The 17,015-nt window shown below is 41.3% G+C and overlaps 1 protein-coding gene and 1 long non-coding RNA gene across 3 annotated transcripts in view; one reads left to right on the forward strand and one right to left on the reverse strand.

Moving 5' to 3' along the window:
* Window positions 1-6,240: 6,240 nt before the first annotated feature.
* The window catches only part of LYRM7 (LYR motif containing 7), a 31,067-nt gene continuing 20,292 nt past the window's right edge, over window positions 6,241-17,015 (forward strand). For both annotated transcript variants that reach the window (XM_078005140.1, XM_015140692.3), the window contains exons 1-2: window positions 6,241-6,330; window positions 15,346-15,418. In XM_078005140.1, coding sequence (XP_077861266.1) covers window positions 6,313-6,330; window positions 15,346-15,418 — 91 coding nt within the window. In that variant the 5' untranslated portion in view covers window positions 6,241-6,312. The remainder of the gene's footprint in view (window positions 6,331-15,345; window positions 15,419-17,015) is intronic.
* Window positions 6,546-17,015, reverse strand: part of LOC114678900 (uncharacterized) — a 49,901-nt gene continuing 39,431 nt past the window's right edge. The window contains exons 3-4 of the long non-coding RNA XR_013418507.1: window positions 6,888-7,015; window positions 6,546-6,680 (exon numbers count right to left, since the gene is read on the reverse strand). This is a non-coding gene — a long non-coding RNA (uncharacterized LOC114678900). The remainder of the gene's footprint in view (window positions 6,681-6,887; window positions 7,016-17,015) is intronic.

Consider the following 17,015-nt stretch of genomic DNA (forward strand, 5'->3'; position numbering starts at 1 on the left):
GCGGAGCGTGCGGCGCGAGAGGGCGCAGCCAAGCCTGCGCCGGTGCCTGCGCCCCAGTGAATCCTGCGCGTGCGCACTGGCGACCGGGGCTGCGAGAGCGGCCAGCATGCCGGAGCTCCGCAGGAACTGCGGCAGGGACGGGCAGGGGGAAGTTCCTGGTCTTGAGCTCCAAGGAGATTGCTAAGTCGTTTTTCTAGCCTCCTTTCTTGTCTCCTGGGGAATGGAGTTACTGGTATAAACCCTTCGTCTGCCTATGGACGCTTGTAGGGAAAGTTGGATACTGTAACTGACAAGATTTGACAATTCAAGTGGTGCTGGCTGCAATTTAGCACTTAGATTATTTAAGGTCTTGCTGCTGCAGCAGATTTTAAGTCCTCTCTTCAGATTTTTTTCTCTCTCTACCAGTGGTTCTCAATCTTGACTACACATTAAGATCACTTGGGGAGCTTCTGAAAATCCCCGTGAACCTGGCTGCACCCCAGATCCATTAAATAAGAATCTTTGGAGATGAGCTCCAGGCATCAGTAGTTTGTAAACCTCCCTAGACTGCTCTTCAAGGAATTTTTCCCGGCAGCAATCAACATAATGTATTAATAAAATGACCCACCTTAAAAAAACAAAACCTTCCTTAATTACCACATCCCCCTCATATCTTTGCTCCTTTTAAAAAAGTTTTCTACATACCGTGTCTGCTTTCTTTCATTTTTGTGTCCATTTCCCTCTTGTCAAGGTCACTAAGGACATCCATTTATAAAATACTATAGACAACTCCAGTTATCATACTAGACCTCTAAGTGTACGTATTAAGAAAAAGTATACCTCCTCAGTACCTTTTTTTTTTTTTAAGATAGATTCTTGCTGTGTCGCCCAGGCTCGACTGCAGTGGCACAATCTCGTTTCATTGCAACTGCTGCCTCCCGGGTTCAAGTGATTCTCATGCCTCAGCCTCCCAAAGTCGCTGGGACTACAGGCACGCACCACCACACCCGGCTAATTTTTGTATTTTTAGTAGAGACAGGGTTTCCTCATGCTGGCCAGGCTGTTCTCAAACTTCTGACCTCAGGTGATCCACCCGCCTCAGCCTCCCAAAGTGCTGGGATTACAGGTGTGAGCACAACTGCCTTTTATGATTACACGACTACTCTGTCTTGGCAAAATTATTGAATGTGGTTCCCTTTAATCTCAAATGTGTTCATTTGGTACTTTTGCTATCAAAGACATTACTGGGACAATTGGTAAAATCTAAATAATGCCTATAAGTTAGATAATAGTTTTGAAGTGATGTTAATTTCCTTTCATAACCACAGAAAAATTGTCAAAATCAGTTGGTCTGGGGTGGGGCCCTACGAGTTAGGTTTCTAACTTTCCAGGTGATAACAGTTGCTGCTAGCCTGGGAACCATACTTTAAGAACTACTGATAGAAGGGAATGTCTTTGTAGGAAAACCCCACTGAAGTATGTAAGGCTATGGGTGTCATGTCTGCAACTTACTTTCAAATAGTTCAGAGAAAAAGTGTCTGTCTATAGGTAAGTAGAGAAATAGAAAAGGATAAAGCAGTTACAATAAAATGTTAACATTTGGAGAATCTGATTGAAAGGCATATGCAAATTCTGTGTATTATTCTTGCAACTTTTTTGTGTCTGAAATTGTCAAAATAAAAAGTTAAAATGTGTGCTGGTTTGGATAATAAAAATATGGTCAGCTTTCATTCCATCTGAAGGCCTTACCATCTGTAGAGTACTGACTCTGAAGTATTTGTCTCTTGACCTACCCCTTCCCTTAATTCCAGACTGGTCTGTGACATACATTACAGCTTATTGACCACCTCCACTTAGATGGCTACCAGGCACTGCGATTTTATTTTGACTGCCTCCACAACAAACAAACCAAAACCTCCTTTTGCAGGATTCTATATCTGCAGTTGGGTGAGCAATTCATCCAATTACTCCAGCCAAAAGCGTTGAAATCATCCTTAAATCTTCTCTCTGTACTTTCAACACACATCACTTAGAATCTAATCACTTACCTCCTCTGCTTCCACTACTCTAATCCAAGCTGCTAACATCTCTTTCCTGGAGTACTTTGAAAGGCTCCTGGTTGGATAACCTCTCTGCTTCCATCGTAGTTAATTTGCCACACAGCACCCAAAATGATCTTTATAAAATATAAATCATAGTAGCACTCTCCTGCTGGTAATATGCTAGTGTATACCATCACAGAATAAAATCCAACATCCTTACCTTGGCTTATAGGGTTCTGTGTGATCAGGCCCATTGCTGCTGCTTCTACCTCATTTCTTTCCATTTCAACCTTATTGACTGGCATCACACAAACTCAGTGTGCTAGGCAGAAGATGCCCATGTCCTAATCCCTGGAGCCTGTGAATGTTACTTTACATGGTAAGTGGGATTTTGTAGATGTGATTAAGTTAAGGATCTTGGAATAGGGAGGTTCCTGCATTATCTAGGTGAACCCAAAGTCATCACAACGGCCCTTGTAAGTGAGAGACACAGAAGAGTGAGAGTAAGAGAAGATGTGACCACAGAGGCACAGGTGAGAATCTGAGATTTGAAAATGCTCGGCCGGGTGTGGTGGCTTACGACTGTAATCCCGGCACTTGGGGAGGCTGAGGTGGGCGATCATGAGGTAAGGCGTTTGAGACCAGCCTGGCCAACATGGTGAAACCCTGTCTCTACTAAAAGTACCAAAAATGGCTGGGCGTGGTGGCAGCTGCCTGTAATCCCAGCTACTAGGGAGGCTGAGGCAGGAGAATCGTTTGAACCCGGGAGGCGGAGGTTGCAGTGACCCGAGATAGCGCCATTGCAGCCTGGTCAACAGGGCAAGACTCTGTTTCAAAAAAAAAAAAAAAAAAAAAAAAAAAAAAACAAGCTCCATTATTGGCTTTGAAAATGGAAAGAGTTGGGCCGGGCATGATGGCTCACGCCTGTAATCCCCGCACTTTGGGAGGCCAAGGCGGGCGGATCACGAGGTCAGGAGATTGAGACCATCCTGGCTAACACGGTGAAACCCCACCTTTACTAAAAATACAAAAAATTCGCCGGGCGTGGTGGCGTGCGCCTATGGTCCCAGGTACTCGGGGAAGCTGAGGCAGGAAAATGGCGTGAATCCGGGAGGCGGATCTTGCAGTGAGCCGAGATCGCGCCACTACACTCCAGCCTGGGCAACAGTAGGAGATGCCTTCTCAAAAAGAAAAAAAAAAAAACAAGAAAAAAGGAAAAAGAAAAGAAAAAGAAAATGGAAGGAGCCAAAAAACAGGTAGCATTTTGTAGGTCAGAAGTTCAAACTGAGTTTCACTGAGCTAAAATCAAGTGTTGGCAAGTGTGCATTCCTTCTGGATGCTCTAGGGAAGAAATCATTCCCTCACCTTTTCCAATTTCTAGAGGAGGCTTGCTTGGTTTGCGGCCCCTTCCTCCATCTTCCAAGCCAGCAGCAGAACATCTTCAAACTTCTCCCTAACTCTGCTTCCTTCTTTCACTTATAAGGATCCTTGTGATTACACTGAGTCCACCAGACAATCCAGGATAATCTTCCCATCTCAAAATAATTTAATGACATCTTCAACGCCTCTTGTTGGCCGGGCGCGGTGGCTCAAGCCTGCAATCCCAGCACTTTGGGAGGCGGAGACCATCCTGGTTAACATGGTGAAACCCCGTCTCTACTAAAAAAACACAAAAAACTAGCCAGGCGATGTGGCGGTAGCCTGTAGTCCCAGCTACTCGGGAGGCTGAGGCAGGAGAATGGCATAAACCCGGGAGGTGGAGCTTGCAGTGAGCTGAGTCCAGCCACTGCACTCCAGCCTGGGCGACAGAGCGAGACTCCGTCTCAAAAAAAAAAAAAAAAAAAAAACCAAAGCCTCTTGTCATATATAACATAGTCAGAGATTCCTGAAATCTGAACACAGACATCTTCTGGAGGCCATTATTCTGCCTACTACATAGCTCTGTGAACTTACATGATGAACATGCTGGAATTTCCTGTTCAGTTATGCAACTTATACTTTGAGATACAAACTTTAAAAAGAAAATGAAATTTCAGAACCAAATTTATTAAGCCAAGGGGGCAAAGTTAAGCCCTGAAAACTGAGTCATGTAATACAGCTGTTTTTCTTCTCTGGTGCATGACTATTGTTGCTTCCCGACCTTTGTGTTGAGATGTTATACATTAATCAGACTCCCTATTCTTCATTTCAAACCTAGACTACATAATATTGGAGCTGTAGACCCTTTTGTTACTTTTTTTTTTACCATAGAATATTAAACAACCACCTTAGAGTGTAATCAATAGTAGCCAATCAGATCGTAAATCTAGATGTTATCCATTGTTTGAAATGTTGTAATTCTGTTCGGTATCTCCATTTTGTCTTATATAAACGATCTTCACTTTTCTTTACACTGAAAGCACTCATCACCATTCTTTGGTGTCTACATATTCCCATATGACTGCCCTCAGACTTTACAGTTGAATAAACCCTTTTAACTGGATCCTTGATTATTTTAGGGTGACAAGACAAACCAGGCCAAGTTCCCAGAACAACTAGAATAGTGAAGAGCCCACCTCATATGTGGAACAGTTAAAGGAGTCATGCAGATTGATTTAAGAAAAGAGGAGCCACAGAACTGAACTGATTCTGTCATTATAGAACTGTTTTAAAATATCAGCAGATGAGGGACTTTGGTTAACTGAATGCAGGACACTAGCTAGCAAGAAATCACCACAATAAGTTATGAATTTTCAGGAAGCTGCACTATGAGTCTACACTGAAAATGGGGGAGAGGGGATGGGGCACCTTTTAAATCACTGTCAGCATTCAGAAAGCACAATGCAAGGTACAAGATCATCTAGTTTATTGTTTCCTAGATAAAAGACAATATCCAGTATACTTGGCTTAATCGCTTCATTATGTTAAATGTTCTGCAAATCGAATGCACCTTAATTTAAAAAAATCGATTATCTTGTTTTTCTCAGAATGGCTTGCAATAATTCCTTAAAATAACATAGATCACAGAGAAGGAAAAGGGCTTCGGAAATCCATTGGTCCAGATCTTTCATTTTTAATAAGAAGTCAATTTTACCTAAAAGTTAACCTGAAAGGCTATAGGGGTAGGGAAGAACAATTATGCAAGAGGAACAACAGGAAAAGGTTGTGGTGTGTTAGTAATGTGACTATATATAGAGTTTTTTCCTTATTTTATTTTTATTTTTATTTTTTTGAGACGGAGTCTCCCTCTGTCGCCCAGGCTGAAGTGCAGTGGCCGGATCTCAGCTCACTGCAAGCTCCGCCTCCTGGGTTCACGCCATTCTCCTGCCTCAGCCTCCCGAGTAGCTGCGACTACAGGCGCCTGCCACCTCGCCCGGCTAGTTTTTTGTATTTTTTAGTAGAGACGGGGTTTCACCGTGTTAGCCAAGATGGTCTCGATCTCCTGACCTCGTGATCCACCCGTCTCGGCCTCCCAAAGTGCTGGGATTACAGGCTTAAGCCACCACCCCGGCCGAGTTTTTTTCTTGATGCTTGCGAGGTCATAGGTTAAAACGCACTTAAATAAATACCTTATGATTGTTTCTGATTATGATGCTGCTGATTACCCATTTCTTACCTCTTTATCAGCAAAACCAAGGAATAAAGAGAGTTGAATAGGCAAAATATAAAGGGTAAGATTAGGCTTTACGGTCAGGCATAGCGGATTTGCATCCCAGATCTCCATTTACTAGCTGTGCGAACTTCAGCGAGTACTTTAACCTAAACTTCTGAGGAAATAAATGAGAGAATATACGCATAAAATTTTTAGGAGTCAGTTGTTAGGACTTGGCTTTTATTTCTGCACATTTCCAAAGAGATAGTCGCAACTGGGAAACGTTAAAATAAAGTTATTTTACAGACGATCCTATACCGTAAACAGGAGGTAACAAAACACGGGTGCCGATGCCATCCACTAAATACAAACCCAGTCAGCCTAGCAGAGGATCCCTGCGCCGGAAGTAACTGTGCCCCTAACCAAAATGGCGTCCAGGTGATTTCCGTTCTCTTCTGGCCAGTAATTGGGCTCTGGGACTCCTCGCGATTTTACCAGTGCCCATCCGTTTAGCAAATGGCTTTGGGAAACGCCCGTTTAGCAAACGCCTTCTCCGTCCTTTGTAGGAGGGCGGGGCTAAAAGGGAGATGCTGTCTGGTGATTGGTTGTGGCGCGTTAGTAACGGGGCTACAGGGAGTTGGACAGTTCAGTCTTTGATTGGTTGCTGAGAGGCGGGGCTAGTCTACTGCTCCGGAGGTAGCGGCCGCGGTGAGGAGAGCCATGGCACAGGCAGCCAAGGTGACAGGGCCCGGGAAGGGGTGGGTACGGTGCCGTCGGGGAGGGTGTGTTCGCGGCCTTGAGAAAACTCTCTGGAGTCTCTGGAGGCTGGGGCTCCGGACCCTTTTCGGAGGATGTGGCTGTTACCCCAGAGAAGCCAGATGACCAACTCCGAGGGTTTGTGCAGGTGCGGAGGAGAGCGGGAGGCACCAGTGTGGTTCCTACTTCTTGGTACTAACTTGGTACGCAGTGTTTATCCATGATACAAATCCGCGACTTGAGTTCCGCCCTCTTTTCATCTTCAGACCGAGTGTTTGTCTGAGGGACCCATTTCACATCCCTGGGAAGTATAGGAGACGCCAGAGGCTGACCTGAGCAACAGCAGTTCAATGAGGTGAAAAGTTTATTCGGATAAACAGAAGGTGCACAAAAGTCTAGCAGCCAAGGAAACCGAACCCCAACAAAATTACTTGTCAAAAGTAACATAGCAATACAGAGCAGGGCCTGGTGAGACCTGAGCTCACTGAATGAGCTTGGGATGTGGTGGCTGTGCTCCGATCATCTCTCTGAGTACCTACCTGGTCTCAGATTCATTTCTCACACCCAAGCATGATGCACGTTCCTGCCCAGCGCACAATTCTCATTGGCAGCCATCCTTTAACGTTTAACATCAGCATGGCCAATTGGGATCTATAGTTGTCACTGCCTGAAACATAAACATGGGGAAATGGCCTGTTATAATATGGTGAAGTTAAGCAGTTTAGGGAACCACCAAGCAGCCCTCGTGTACTTTTGTACATAATGTCACAGGACCAATAGAAACAGAATTGCTCAGGGTTATTCATTCAAAAATTTCTTTGAATATCCATAATAGCTATTATTATAGCCAACAACCAGCAGGCTATATTATCTAAGCATAGTGGATGCAGCAATAAGCTGAACATCCTTGCCTTCATAAAGAAATCTAGCAGGTGGGGAGACCTTAAACAGTTATTTAATTACAGTTGTAATATATGCTGTGATTTGAAACTACAGTGTTTTGTGAGCATATAACTAGGATTTCACATAAGATCTCTCAAGGGGCTGGGTGCAGTGGCTCACACCTGTAATCCCAGCACTTTGGAAGGCCGAGGCGGGAGGATTACATGAGGTCAAGAATTTGAGACCAGCCTCGGCAACATGGTGAAACCCCATCTCTACCAAAGATACAAAAATTAGCTGGGCATAGTGGCGGGTGCCTGTAATCCCGCTACTCGGGAGGCTGAGGCACAAGAATTTCTTGAACCTGGGAGGTGGAAGTTGCAGTGAGCCGAGACTGTGCCACTACACTCTAGCCTGGGTGACAGAGCAAGACTTCACCTCAAAAAATAAGTAAATAATCTCTCAAAGAAGTTCAGACCTGACGTTTGATTAGAAATTAGCTACAGTAGAGAAAAAAGCATTCCAGAAAGGGCAACTAGCACATGAAAAATCCTCGAAGTGGGGATTTGGTTGGAAAACTTGGATACAAATGAAATTAAGTAGGATTCATTCCCAAAACACTTTTGGTAGAGCCTACAATGTATAGAAGGCACTTATGCTACATGTGGGAAGATACAAAGGTGACCAATCCAACAAGGGTGACAACAAGACCCTATGTCCAAAAAAAAAAAAAGAGGAAAGTGAAACCTAGCACAGAAATTATAACCCTTAAAATTAATCCATTATTCAAGAAAACTGAGGCGAAAAGGCTGTTACTTGTCCAAGCTTACATTAAGTGACAATCTCAGATTCAAACTGATCTGACTATAAAGAATCCACTTTTCATCTACACTGCCTAAATCTGTCCAATCAGTATAGGTAAATAAGGAAGATAATACAGTCTGTGACCTGGCTTTCTGCATTTTAATAAAAGTTTATCTGCTGCAAGGTAATGTTAACTCCAATAGTGCTATGGCAATAATGATAACATTTTCTTACACTAGTCCTCTTAAATTAGGGATGCTAATTTGTTGTACTAATGGTGTACTTTAAATAGCATATAAAACCATTAGGTTTACTTACTTCTCATTTTTTAAATCCCATGCAACATATCTTCTCTGCTCTTGCAATATTACAGTCCCTGGGATTCTATGATGCTTGCAAAGTCCGTATTTTTACCAACAATCTCTTCAAGGCAATCCAGGCTTTTACTATCAAGCACTCAGAATTATTCCAGCCTCTACACATTACTCAATCCAAAGCCACTTCCATATTTTTAGATACAGGCATACCCAGGTGATGCTGCGGATTTGGTTCAAGGCCACAGCAACAAAGTGTATATTGAAGTAAAGCGAATAACCCATGTTTTTTGGTCCCAGTGCATATAAAAGTTATGTTTATACTATAATGTAGTCTATTAAGTGTGCAGTAGCATGTCTTTAGAAAGTACATACGTTGGCTGGGAAAGGTGGCTCATGCCTGTATCCCAGCCCTTTGGGAGGCCCAGGCGGGTGGATCACTAGGTTAGGTGTTTGAGACTAATCTGGCCAACACAGTGAAACCCTGTCTCTACTAAAAATACAAAAATTAGCTAGGCGAGGTGGCAGGCGCCTGTAGTCCCAGCTGCTCGAGAGACTGAGGCAGGAGAATGGCGTAAACCCAGGAGGCTGAGCTTTCAGTGAGCCAAGATCCGGCCACTGCACTCCAGCCTGGGCGACAGAGCGAGACTCCGTCTCAAAAAATAAAAAAATAAAAAAATAAGGAAGTACATACCTTAAATAAATAATACTTTTTTTGCTACAAAATGCTAACAATTATTTGAGCTTTCAGAAAGTAATCTTTTTGCTGATGAAAGATCTTGTGTCGATGTTGATGACTGCTAATTGATCAGATTGGTGGTTGCTGAAAGTTAAGATGACTGTGACAGTTTCTTAAAATAAGACTACAGTAAAACTGACCACATTGGTTGACTCTCTCACACACAAAAGATTTATCTGTAGCATGCAATGCTGTTTGATAGCATTTTACCCACAGTAGGGCGTCTTCCAAAATTGGATTCAGTCCTCTCAATCCCGGCCACTACTTTATCAACTGAGTTTATATAATATTCTAAATCCTTTGTTGGTATTTCAACAATGTTTACAGCATCTTCACCACGAGTGAAGTGATGTGAGTGATGATCTTCATAAACTCAAGAATCCACTTTCTTTGCTCATCCATAAGAAGCAGCTCCTCATGCATTTAAGTTTTATCGAGATTGCAGCAATTCAGTCACATCTTAAGGCTCCACTCCTTATCCTAGTTTCACTTGCACTTTCCACATATCTGCAGTTAATTCCTCCACTGAAGTCTTGAACCCCTCAAAGTCATCCATGAGTGTTCAGATAAGTTTCTTCCAAATGCCTGTTATTGTTGCTATTTTGACCTCCTCTCTTGAATTCTCTGAATGGCATCTGGAATGGTGAATCCTTCCCAGGAGGTTTTCAATTTACTTTGCCTAAATTCATCAGAGGAGTCACTATCTATGGCAGCTATAGCCTTATGAGTCTTTTAAATAAGACTTAGAAGTCTGGCTCACGCCTCTAATCCCAACACTATCGGAGGCTGAGGTGGGCAGATTGCTTGAGTTCAGGAGTTCAAGACAAGCCTGGGCAACATGGCAAACCCGTCTCTACAAAAAGTAAAAAAAATAGCTCAACATGGTGGCATGCGCCTGTGTGCCCAGCAACTTTGGAGGCTGAGGTGGGAGGATCGCTTGAGCCCAGGAGATAGAGGCTTCAGTAAGCCATGATCGTACCACTGCACTCCAGCCTGGGTGACAGAACAAGGCCCTGTCTCAAAAAAAAAGGACTTGAAAGCCAAAATTACTACTTGACCTTGACCTGTGGGGCTGCAAAATGGATGTTGTATTGGCAGTCATGAAAACAATATTAATTTCCTTTTACATCTCCATCAGAGCTCTTGGGTGATGACGTGTGTTGTCAGTGAGCAGTAATATTTTGAAAGGAATCTTTTTTTTTTTTCTGAGCAGATCTCAACAGTGGGCTTAAAATATCAGTGAACCATGCTTTAAACAGATGTGCTTTGTTGATTTGTAGAGCACAGGTAGAGTAGATTTAACATAATTCTTAAGGGTCCTAGGATTTTTGGAATGACAAATTATCATTGACTTCAACTCAAAGTCACCAGCTGCATTAACTCTTTTTTTTTTTTTTTGTGACGGAGTTTTGCTATTGTTGCCCAGGCTGGAGTGCAATAGCGCAATCTCGGCTCACCGCAACCTCCGCCTACCGGGTTCAAGCGATTCTCCTGCCTCAGCCTCCCGAGTAGCTGGAATTGCAGGCATACGCCACCATGCCCGGCTAATTTTGTATTTTTAGAAGAGATGGGGTTTCTCCATGTTGGTCAGGCTGGTCTCAAACTCCCGACCTCAGGTGATCTGCCTGCCTCGACCTCCCAAAGTGCTGGGATTATAGGCGTGAGCCACTGTGCCCGGCCTTTTTTGGGTGTTTCTTTGTTTGTTTGTTTGTTTTGTTTTGTTTTGTTTCAGACAGGGTCTCACTCTGTCACCCATCCTGGAGTGTAGTGGCGTCATCTTGGCTCGCCACAACCTCTGCCTCCCAAGCTCAAGAGATCCTCCCACCTCAGCCTCCTGAGTAGCTTGGACTACAAGCACCCTCCACAACACCTGGCTAATTTTTTTTATTTTTTGTAGAGACAGGGTTTGGCCATGTTGCCCAGGCTGTTTTTTTTTTTGTTTTTTTGTTTTTGAGACAATCTCGCTCTGTTACCTAGACTGGAGTGCAGTGGCATGATCTCGGCTCACTGCAACCTCCACCTCCCAGGTTCAAGCAAGTCTCCTGCCTCAACCTCCCGAATAACTGGGATTACAGGTACCCACCACCACGCCCAGCTAATTTTTTATAATTTTTAGTAGAGACAGGGTTTCACCATGTTGGCCAGACTGGTCTTGAACTCCTGAGCTCAAGCGATCCACCCCCATCAACTTCCCAAAGGGCTGAGATTACAGGGGTGAGCCACTGTATCCAGCCTGCATTAGCTTATTAAGAGCTAATTAAGCTCTTATTAATAAGGATATTTCACATTTTACTTCCCTGTTCATGAGTTAATAGACATTTAGGTTATTTCTGTTTTTTCACTATTATGAATAATACTACCATGAACATTAGCATACATGTTTTTATGTGAACATATGTTTTCATTTGTCTTGAGTATATACCTAGTAGTAGAATTTCTGAGTCATGACTGTAGGTTTAACTTTTTTTAGCATCTGCCAAGCTGTTTCCCAAAGCAGCTGTACCATTTTAAATGCCAAACAGCAAAGTATAAGAGTTCCTATTTTTCCATGTCCTTGTCAACTCTTTTTATTGACTGTCTTTTTTACGGTAGCCATTCTACTGGGATGAAACGGTATCTCATTAAGGTTTAGATTTTTATTTCCGGATGGCACATGACATTGAACATTTTTCCATGGCTTATTGGCCATTTATGGTTTTTTGGGGGGGGGAGGAAATATCTATTCAAATCCTCTGACTGTTTTTATTTTTCTTAATTTTATTTTAGATTCAGAGAGTACATATGCAGGTTTATTACGTGGGTAAATTACATAATGGTGAGGTTTGGGCTTCTAGTGAACCCATCACCCAAATAATGAGTATTGTACCCAGTAGGTAATTTTTCCACCCTCAACCCCTTCCTATCCTCCTCCCTTTTGGAGTCTCCACTGTCTATTATTTCCATGTTCTATCCATGTGTACCCATTGTTTAGCACCTACTTATAAGTGAGAATATGCAGTATTTGATTTTCTGTTTCTGAGTTATTTCATTTAGGATAATGGTCTCCAGCAGCTGCTGCAAAGAACATGATTTCATTCTTTTTTAGTATTCCATGGTGTATATATACCACATTTTCTCATTTGTGTCCTATAAAGCAAACAGCTGCCCTCAAAGTTCTATTAGCACCTAGTACTTTAACATCTTTGATGTTATTATTACTATAAAAATTACCCACAGCTGAGCCCTTTAAGTACCTTATATGATCACATTTTTTCCCAATTCTTCATCTTTAAATTAATAACTGCCTTTTTCAAATGATTACTTTTAAAAAATCCTTTAATAGATATCCTAGATATCTATTCCCAAATTCTAGGCAAAACCAGTCTACCAGTTTCATTTTTCCTAGCAATACCTTTTCTGGAGCAATTCAGTCTTTTGCTATAGTCCTGCCTAGTTGCTTTCTAGTCTGCCTGCACAAATGTTGACTAGCATTTGTCCTTCCCCATGGTCTTTTATTCTCCCATGTTAGACCACCTGTCTCCTGGGTTCCCATGTCTTTTCCTTTTGTGGTTAATTTCTTTATTTTGGTGGAGCATATTCTTCTGTAGCCTTCCAATAAAGTGTGTATGACAATAAGAGACTTTGCATTTCTGAAAATATGTATTTGCCCTTGTCTTTGAGTGATAGTGTATCTATGGTGTTCTAAAGCAGACATTTTTTCAAAACTTGAATATGTTATTCCATTGTCTTCTTACAGTAGTGCTATTTAGAAATCAGGTACCATTCTGATTTTTTCCATCCTTTACATGTGAACTGTTTTTTCTCTGAGATTTTTCTCATCAGCATCACACTGAACTTACATAATGCTGTGCTGTGTTATGAGTTTTATGTTGAGCATTTGATGGAACTCTTTCTATCTTGTAATTAATGTGCCTTACTTGGTGAAATTTTTTTTCTTCCCTTTTACCCAAATATTAAGTGAAAATTTTAAAATTTCTTCCCTTGCTTTTCTCTCTTCTCTCTTGTTGGCCCTTCTGCCAATCTAGCTGTTGGGCCTTCTCGCTTAATTTTCTTATCTTCCCTCTCCTCAATTTCTGTTTCTGAACTTTTATTCTACATCTGGGCAGTTTTTCACAACTTAACCCTTACTTTCACCTGTTTGATATCCAAGAGTTTTTGGGAGTTTTTGGAATGTTCCTTTTTAAATTTACTGTAGTTTTTCATTGATGTTATTCCATCTCTGCAATAACATGTTTCTGAGGAAGTCTTTTATGACTGCTTCGTTTTTGTTTTATTTTTAAGTTTTTTTGCTCTGTTTCTTATTTCTGTTTTCATGTCTGCCTTTGATGTAATAGGTTTTCTAATATATGTAAAACACTTAAAATAGTGTCTAGCACACAGTATGCTTAGTAAATGTCAGATGTTATTTGTAGAACAGACTGGAGGACAGGAGGGTGTGGTGGCAAAGTGACAAACTTTTATAAGTAGTCTAAGAGATGGGGAGTGCCTGAACGTAAGTGGTTTTGTTGATAGAGGATATAAGAAAGATTACAGAGACATTCCTAAAGTTTCCACAACAAGAGTAAGGTAGAATAAAAGGATGGCCTACAGATTTCTGGCTTCAGAAACTTGGTGGCCTCCAATAAGTAAAATAGAGAAGAGTAGAGGAAGAGAAATACTGAGAGAACAATATTGAGTACCTTTTTGGACTTGAGAGTGTGAAGTGACCTCAGCCTATCACTAAAGCCTCTTCACAATCTGTCTTTTACCAAAATGCCAGACTCTTTTCTTTTCTTTTTTTTTTTTCAATATAGACTCAGAATATTCGTAAGTCTCAACATTTCACTTGTCTTTTATGAAACAGCAATTAGAAGGGCCAGGCACAGTGGCTCACAGCTGTAATCCCAGCACTTTGGGAGGCCGAGGTGGGCAGACCACCAGGTCAGGAGTTCGAAACCAGCCCAGCCAACATGTGAAGCCCCATGTCTAATAAAGATACAAAAAATTAGCTGGGCATGGTGGCACGCGCCTGTAATCTCAGCTACTTGGGAGGCTGAGGCAGGAGAATCACTTGAACCTGGGAGGCGGAGGTTGCAGTGAGCCGAGATCGTGCCATTGCCCTCTAGCCTTGGTGACAAGGTGAGACTCCATCTCAAAAAAAAAAGATAAAGAAAGAATAGCAATTAAATTTGTCTAAATTATCTAAAACATCTTCCTTCTGTAGCCTCTTTTAAGATGCAATAAATTCTTTTGTATATGTGTGTGTATGATATTAAGAGCAGATTAAAACTTCAAGAGGTTAAGAAAAATGAGAACAGATACATACCAGACTGGTAAAGTAGCAGACTGGTTTTTAGCATGAGGATTACTAACTTTTTAACCGTCCTTATATTGTTTTATTTATTTCAAATAACTTTGTATTATTTTTGTAAATAAGGCTAAAAATGTTTTTAATGTAGAGATAAATAATCAAAGGAAAGTTATTTTGGCAAGTCCTGGTTTTCACCAACTATTTTTGAAAATAATCTTTGAAACAAACAGAAAAGGAATACTGTTTAATCCTTGTAATATAATTTGTGTAAAATGTGAAGTGTTTTCCTTTTGAGGTCTGAATTCTGATTTTCTTTTGCTTTTTCTTTTCTTTTTTTTTTTTTTTTTTTTTTGAGACAGGGTCTTGCTCTGTCACCCCGGCTGGAGTGTAGTAGTGCAGTCAGAGCTCATTGTAGCTTCAACTTCCTGCACTCAAGCAATCCTCCCACCTCAGGTGCCCAAGTAACTAGGACCACAGACCACCATGGCCTGATTAATTTTTAAAAAATATTTTGGCCGGATGTGGTGGCTCACGCCTATAATCTTAGCACTTTGGAGGCCGAGGCAGGTGGATCAATTGAGGTCAGGAGTTGGAGACCAGCCTGGACAACATGGTGAAACCTTGTGTCTACTAAAAATACAAAAATTAGCCGGGCTTGGTGGCAGGTGCCTGTAATCCCAGCTACTCAGGAGGCTGAGGCAGGAGAATTGCTTGAAACCAGGAGGCCGTGGTTGCGGTGAACCAAAATCATGCAAGATCATGCCACTGCACTCCAGCCTGGGCGACAGAGTGAGACTCCATGTCAAAAAAAAAATTTTTTTTTTTTTTGTAAGGATGGGGGTCTCACTATATCACCCAGGGTCTCGAACTTCTGGGCTCAAGCAGTCCTGCTACCTCAACTTCCCAAAGTACTGGGATTACAGGCGTGAGCCACTGTGCCAAGCCTTGAATTCTGATTTTCTTAACAGGTTTTACAGCTCTTTAAAACACTGCACAGAACCAGACAACAAGTTTTTAAGAATGATGTCAGAGCATTAGAAGGTAAGTATGTTCTTTACCCTTTTGGAGCCAGTCTACTTTTTAGATGACTACTAATCTACCTCAGAAACCCTGTGTGGTCAAGACCCATCTTAGGGAATGACCTTCACTGCCTCTCCCTAATGTCTTTTTAAAAGATTAGCTTATATTACACTTATTTGAGAAATATCTACTTAAAGAAAAATTTTTAAAGATCAAGTCTTCATAAAGAGTGGGTCAGAAAAAAAGGCGAGGGACCAGAATTTCAGTGTTTATCATTGCTTGCCTTATATTCACGCCATTGAACTTTCTGTTACGTAATCAAATTTTCACACTCTCTAGGGCCAGATATTACCACGTTGTTAATGTCTCATGTCAGTTTAAAAGAGCAGCTGTGAAAGAGAATCCATTCTAAATGATTCCAAATTCAGTATCTCCCTGTTTTAAGTAGTGTCTATCTTATCTGGAAGTCATAGGCTCTGAAATTTAGGTTCTGTGTTATTCATGTTCAGTTCCACTCCTCATATATTTCTAAACCTCCTTAAGAGTGCACCTAGGTAAAGTGTCCCCACTATTTCCAGGGATTTAAGTTTTTGTAACTCATCAAAAATAATTTCTGAATGAATAAGATATATGTATTGTATTATATGTAGTTTACATGAATTCCTGATTTAATTCTTGTAACATCTCTGTGAGATAATTGCTATTATAATTCCTATTTTTACAAATGAGAAAATTGACAAAATGTGAAAATATTTGTCCCACATCATACTTAGTAAGAGGTGACCTGGGATTTAGCCTAAGCAATCTGATTCAAAAGTCCAAACTCTAAACCACATTACGTATTGAAATATATGCAACATAGGCAGGCTCAGTGGCTCACACCTGTAATCCCAGCACTTTGGGAGGCCGAGGCAGGCGGATTACTTGAGGATTAATTGAGGTCAGGGGTTAGAGACCAGCATGGCCAACATGGTGAAACCCTGCCTCTACTAAAAATACAAAAATTAGCCAGGCATGGTGGCACACACTTGTAATCCCTTGAGGCAGGAGAATTGCTTGAACCCAGAGGCAGAGGTTGCAGTGAGCCGAGATCACGCCACTGCACTCCAGCCTGCGCAACAAAGCAAGACTCCATCTGGGAAAAAAAAAAAAAGAAAAAAAAAATATATATATATATATAAATAAAAAACATGTATATGTATATATATGTATGTATATATACACACACACAACATAGAAGGAAGTTTTTATAGTAATTATCAACATGGAATATTTTTGTTGCTTTAAATTTTTTAAGTGGAATAGTTATAAGAACAGCTAACAATTTGTTGCATATTTGCTAAGCACTTTGTATGGATTGTTCCATTAAATGCTCACAGCAGCACAATAAGGCCAGTGAGATTCTATCGAAGTATGCTGCTATAATGATATCAAACTCTCAGTGGTATATGTAAACAAAAGTTTTATTTGTCACTCACTTTATATGTCAGCCAAGACACTTAAAATTTTACATATATGTACACATATATCCTGTTTCCTGCCAATCTTTGTGTACCTGTGTTATGTAGTTTAACATACTTGTATATTGAATTTTACCATCTTAAAAAAGCATTTTAAT

Source organism: Macaca mulatta, chromosome 6, assembly GCF_049350105.2.
Source record: "Macaca mulatta isolate MMU2019108-1 chromosome 6, T2T-MMU8v2.0, whole genome shotgun sequence".
NCBI classification, from domain to species: Eukaryota; Metazoa; Chordata; class Mammalia; order Primates; family Cercopithecidae; genus Macaca; species Macaca mulatta.